Source organism: Drosophila yakuba, chromosome 3R, assembly GCF_016746365.2.
Source record: "Drosophila yakuba strain Tai18E2 chromosome 3R, Prin_Dyak_Tai18E2_2.1, whole genome shotgun sequence".
Classification (NCBI taxonomy): domain Eukaryota; kingdom Metazoa; phylum Arthropoda; class Insecta; order Diptera; family Drosophilidae; genus Drosophila; species Drosophila yakuba.
This window is the reverse complement of record NC_052530.2, coordinates 12049924-12055923: the sequence shown is the minus strand read 5'-3', so window position 1 is coordinate 12055923 and position 6000 is coordinate 12049924. Positions and strand designations below refer to the sequence as shown.

Below are 6000 nucleotides of genomic sequence, written 5' to 3'. Positions count from 1 at the left end.
AAGAAATAAAAGAACGAGAGGAACAAGCATGAAAATTCAATGCAACTTTGTCTATTCGATGTCAAAATGAATACTTTTGCATTATTTATGTCGGCGCATTTGTTTGTCCAACTACAGCCGATAACGAAGGACGAGGACTCGTCTGACGGCATGAAATTAAGGATGGGCTAGGCAGCGGCAACCGTTGAGTGGACATACGACTGGTAAAGGCATAGATGGCTTAAAGCGAATACATAACTGAGCTGATTAAACGTTGATTAAAGGCAGTGAACAGTACGTAAACTGACACATAGCTGGCGCCACAAGTGATCTTTTTCAAAACTATTGCATACTTACGGGCTTAATTCAAAATCAATACGATCCTCTTACTTTAGACTTTAAAGATGTCTGCGAACATAAGCTCATATAAAATACTTCTTCTCAAAATTGTCAAGCCATCGAGTCAACAACCCACCAACTCCACATACATAAATTACACTCCGTATTTTTTTCCTTCCAGTCAAGAGTCCTCTTCAGGGGGCCGGCAAATGCCAAAGTTATTTTGGGACAGCAGTAAAGATATGTTGGCTGAAGTGGATGTTGCCGTATTGAGTTCAAAAGGACACTTCAGCGACAAGGACATGTGTGTGCAACCAAAACCACTTGAAAGTCTTTAACCAGGCGCTTACGAGTTGTTCACTCAAAAAAAATGTGTGTATATTAAGAAACCCTAAATATAGGACAAATGAAGTGTACGTATGTTTAATTTGTATTATTTTAAGGCAACATTAACAACATCAACAACATTAATCGCTTCGCTCTATAAACTTAAACTTAAAGGGAATATTTGGTTGCACAAAGAACTTGGCCTTGAAGGCATTTTCAATGGGATAGTCGAACTCGATCTCGAAGTTTCTAACCAGCCGCGAAATGGCTATCTCTAGCATCATATCCACAATCCTCTTTCCTGCACAAGATCTTGGTCCAAACCCAAAGGGAAGATACATAAACGGCGTGGCAGTTTCACCCACCAAATGGGAATTAGACTCATCGCGCAGCCATCTCTCAGGGATAAATTCCCTAACCTTGGGCACAAACTGCTCCATATTGGCCATCTGGTAGTTGGCCGCAATGCCAACATCCGTTCCAGCCACAACTCTATATCCACTGAGCACCACATCGTGGGGCATGCGGCGAAGGGTGCCCGGACCAATGGGATACATGCGAATGCCCTCCTTGATGCAGGCCCTCAGATAGGGCATATTGCTCATACTTTCAATGGTCAGCGATGAGTCCTTGCTGGGTAATATTCTCCTGATCTCCTCCAGAAGTCGAGCCTGCTTGTCAGGGCTCTTGGACAGGCTGAACAGGATTCCTCCTAGAGTTACAAGTGTCTGTCCGTAGAGTATTATCAACAAATATTCTTCAAGTGATTAAATTGTTAACTTACCGGATCAGCTCCTGCGAATAGCAAATCCATGGCTATAATCACAGCTGTTTGGCGATCAAAGCGGGCAAGCTTCTCCAGCAGGCTAGTTTCCAGGCCAATCTCATTCAGTTTTCCAGCCTTGGCGTCCTCCTCGATCCGTTTTAAGGCATTCCCAATGTGGAAATGGCAAAAGTCCGTAATTGTGTCCAATGAACGCATGAGCTTCTTGAAATTCGGCATGGGAAAGTATTTCCAAAAGGCGGGCATCATATCCAGCTGAAAACCCAGCTCGACCACATCCTGCAGAGCCAAAACTAGCTTTTTGATATCCTTGTTTTCCCGTTGCTCCCCCAATAAACCAAGATGTGTATTCAGGGCGACGGAGCAAATGGATTCGATCACCAAATGCCGAATGTCCGCAGCAAAGTCATCTGGCATCTCTTGCGTAACAGGATCTCGAATAGTGCGAATGCTTAAATCAAATTAAGGTAGTTCGATTAGATTTTAGTATAAATCTTAACATGCTTACCGCTCCAGAAACTCATCGCTTACTTGCAGCAAATTCGTCATATAAAGCTTGGCGTTACGTGGTTGCAACAGAATGGGGTTGACAGCCGTACGCATTTTTCCCCAAGCAGGACCATTTCTGAGAGTATGTAAATACATATTAGCAGCTAATAATTACTTCTTATATCTAGTTGACTTACCCCGAAGTCAAGCCATCGTAGCCATCGAATACTTCCCGCCGGTGAACCCTTTTGAAGTAGTCCATTGCCTCGAAACTCCTTCGGTAAGGATACTGGCCTTCGTTTCGAAAGATGACTTCGTAGTCCTGGGGGTTCATCGTGAGCACCATATCTGTGCCTGCCACACTGGGCATCCTAAAGATACTTCCATATTGTCGGTTCATATCGAGAAACATTTCGTGGACCGGCAAATTTTTATAGCGACCTTGGGAGAGGTTTTCAACAACAGATCAACAACTCTCCAATGAGAACATACTGGAGAGCTTTTCCTTCACTTACCGCCCGGCAGAAAAGCTCTGATCAATTGCAATTTGCTGGGTCCCGGAATATCAGCATACGGTTTGGCCTCTTCCACGCTCACCGCAGTGGCCTATTTGTTATATTACATATATAAATATATATTTAAATTATTTTTTCTTCACCTTTTGAGCCGTTCCCCTACATAGCTGGTAGATCTGGCCAGAGATCTTTTTATTTGCGTTCCACTGCTTTGACAACATTTTGCAGACTAAAAAGTTGAGAGCAACTTTCGATTTGAAAACTTTTTTGATTAATTCACTTTTAGTGAGCTTGGCAGAGCTTTCAGTGCGCTCTCTTGCCCAGCGGGTGAATATTTGATTAATATTGTTTATGTTTTTTCTGCCTTTTGTTTTGGTTTCGGTTTCGTTGCAAAGATTGGCGAAATGAGCTTTTTGTGATGTCATAATTGGAATGCCTATCTTAATTCTATATCTTGACACTTTTGTATTTGGTTTTGTATTTTGGTTTAACTAGAGCATTCACTACATGTTTACTCTAAGGGTAAAAAGTATATAAAGTATATTCTTGATCAGAATCAATTACCGAGTCGATCTTAGTCTTTTAAATTTCTCTCTGAGTAATGGGTATCTGATAGCGTTCTCTCTTGTTAAGTACTTAAATTCATGAGTATTCTGTACCTATCCAACATACATGTTACGTATACGTTACGTTCACTCCGTTAAATCTTTTAAAAAGTAGTCAAACCTTAGCAGAGCCGCCGGAAATTAAAGCCTGTCACCCAGAAACACCCACACAGGCACAGCAAATACCCAGACAGAGGCAATATCAGCGGTGACAGAAAATCTATATAGACGGGCCAGACTGACGGCTATAATAAAATCGATTTTTTATGTTTTTGGCAACTGACAAGGACGCGTCGCAGCGGCTATAAGCGTCTCGACCAGCGAGCCCATAAATATATCCTGTGTAAGGACATACACACTCACCGACTGAAACCCAGTCACACACACACAGGCACACGCACACACACACACACGCTCACTCATTCTCACACTAACAGAGAGACAGCAGCTGATGATGGGCATACAAAAGTTGACCTCGACTTTGAGCTGTCAAAGCCAGCTAACTAAACTGACCTAAACCAACAAAAATCGACTTTTGCAGCCTAAACACAAAGCCTGAGGATGACATGGCCGGAAAAAGGGGGCGTGGCAGTTGGGGGGAGGTTGCGAAGGGGTGTTAAAATACAAAATATCAGCATGACGCAATGATTTCCGGGACGGGAGTAAAAATGAAACCTGTTGGAGCGGCGAGCTGTTGGCAATATAAACAAATTCAATTTGACAGCTGACAGCGACGGCGGTTCACACAAACACATCGAAAAGGAGAGAGCGCGCCACACACACACACACACACAGAGTGGTAGGGAAAAGAGAAAGCGGCGCACACATACAGAGTAACAAACAAAAGCCGCAAGTAATAAACTTTTACGATCTGTTTTACGGCCACGCGGCACGTGCAACTAGGCCCAGGATATTTGTTGGAAGAGGGGGCTGCGGGGGGGTTGCAACATAAATTTAATGAAGCTAAAAGCGAGGCGCAACAACAATGCAGACATCTCACCCACACGAAAACACACACCCACACATTTACAAAAAGAAAGAGAGGGAAGAACGGTTCACATGTTGAGGCGGCATTTCCACGGAGGCTGACAATAATAATAAAATAAAAGTAAATTGTTCAAGGCCAGCCATATTTTATGTTATTATTTTACAAACAGCAAAGCGTAGGGCAGGCAAGGGGAGGGGTTTCCACAGACGATAGCAAAGAGATAATAGCAAGGGAATGGAATGCAGAAAGAGAGTTGCTAAACCAATACAGGTTTTGGGCGACCTAAAGGTATTTATGGTATCAAAAATGTATATAATAATAAGAAGATAATTCTCTGGACTTTAAAAGTTATAATTCAGAAATAAAGCTGTAAGATTCAGCATTATGATTATTATTACGTTTATCATCCAGTTTTAAATGGGTATACATATTGTTCTTATGCAGATATTACGATGTCTATAAATTACCATCTCAATCTAAACAATTTCATGTAAGCATTTTGCCGCTCAGTGAAGAGATTTTGAATTTGTTTTGCAGCGAAAACTGAACAAATTTCGCCGCATGAGTTCGCCACGAAAAAAGCAAAAATAGGAGGAGGATGCTATCCAAATTCTGGGAACTCCCTCAGTCGCCCCCAATTGTAGTGTTGTTGTGTCTGCGACACAAAAACGTCAGAAGCACTCACCGAGAGCACTCGCCGCTGTCCTTGCCGCAAATGCCATTGATGGATGATGCGCCTGCCCACTCGCCCATTCAGCCACTCGGCCGCCCCTTCCACCCACTCCACCCACATCACCCACCACAGCCACTACACCCAGTACACCCCGAACGTAGTCAGCAGGATTCCAAAGGATTTCACCCCTGCGCTGGAGGGCAAAAATAAAAACACTAAAACCTGCAATTTGTATGGAATACATCAGCAGCAGCCAACGAAAGTGGACGCAGACGTTGGCCAGAAAGAGGCGGCATCATGTGAGTTCCGAAGCTCGGGGCTCTGAGTTCTGAGTTCGAGTTCTGAGCACTGGTAGTTCCGGGTTCCGGGTCCTGGAGTGTTTCCCCAGTTCTGAGTTATAGAAGGCCATAACCTGCACTCGCTCGCCCCGTCTCGCTCTCGCTGCTATATCGCTTTCGCTCGCTCTTTAGCGCGCTTTATGATTGCCAGACATAAATAAGCTGCAAAAGCACCCCGATGTGTGGGTGTCCCGTGTCCAAAGTGCACTTCCCGTGTCCTGAGCACGGGCTCACCTGCCCCGGTAAGCGGCTCCTTTTCGGAGTCCTGCACTCCTCTTTTTTCCTACCGCTGTCAACGCCGCCGACAGCTGGATAAATGTGTATCTATGCGACCTCTCCTGTCCCTCGTCCTTTGCAGCTCCTGCCTGTACTCGGCTCATCTCTGTTCCTTTCTGCCGTCTGCGCATCTTCTTCTCTTCGGCGAACGGGTGTGCGTGCGTTGAGCCAAAGTAGCAATTCATCATAGAAAATGGCGGAAGTAAGCTTCCCTTTGTGTGGGTGCACGTTCTATGTGTGTGTGGAGTGTATGAGTGTGCGAGTGTGTGAGTGTGTTTGTGAGTGCGGATGACACGCACTCTCCGACTGGGGGCCCAATTAAAAGCGGAGAGTGCCATATGATAATGGGGCTTAAAGTGGAATCAGAATAGAGTGAAGCATACAGTATTTAAAGCTAAAGTCATTCTACACCGCCTGTTTTAGAATTTCTGAAACAAAGTACTTATTGAGTAAAATATGTGATTAGCCAGATACCAAACTAAGACCACAACTTCTGCCATTAAAACATGTCTACTCTATAAACCATCTTCGATTGGATTCGATAATTAATTAAGCACTTCCGCCTTCAATTTAATTTGCCCACACATGTCTGTCAATTAAGTTTGATGCGAATCCAGCAGCTCAGCACTTTCCAAACGCTTTAAACTGGAGCAATCAAATGTCACTTGACACACACACACACTTAAG

General features: G+C 44.0%; 1 protein-coding gene across 1 annotated transcript; it reads right to left on the bottom strand.

Moving 5' to 3' along the window:
* Positions 1-716: 716 nt before the first annotated feature.
* On the bottom strand, positions 717-2700 carry LOC6536524 (probable cytochrome P450 12e1, mitochondrial). Its single transcript, XM_002097064.4, has 6 exons — positions 2577-2700; positions 2434-2524; positions 2116-2359; positions 1938-2054; positions 1430-1880; positions 717-1373 (listed from the first exon to the last, which is right to left on the bottom strand). The coding sequence occupies exons 1-6, from the start codon at positions 2652-2654 to the stop codon at positions 786-788; spliced, it is 1569 nt and encodes a 522-aa protein (XP_002097100.1). The 5' UTR covers positions 2655-2700; the 3' UTR covers positions 717-785.
* Positions 2701-6000: the final 3300 nt, after the last annotated feature.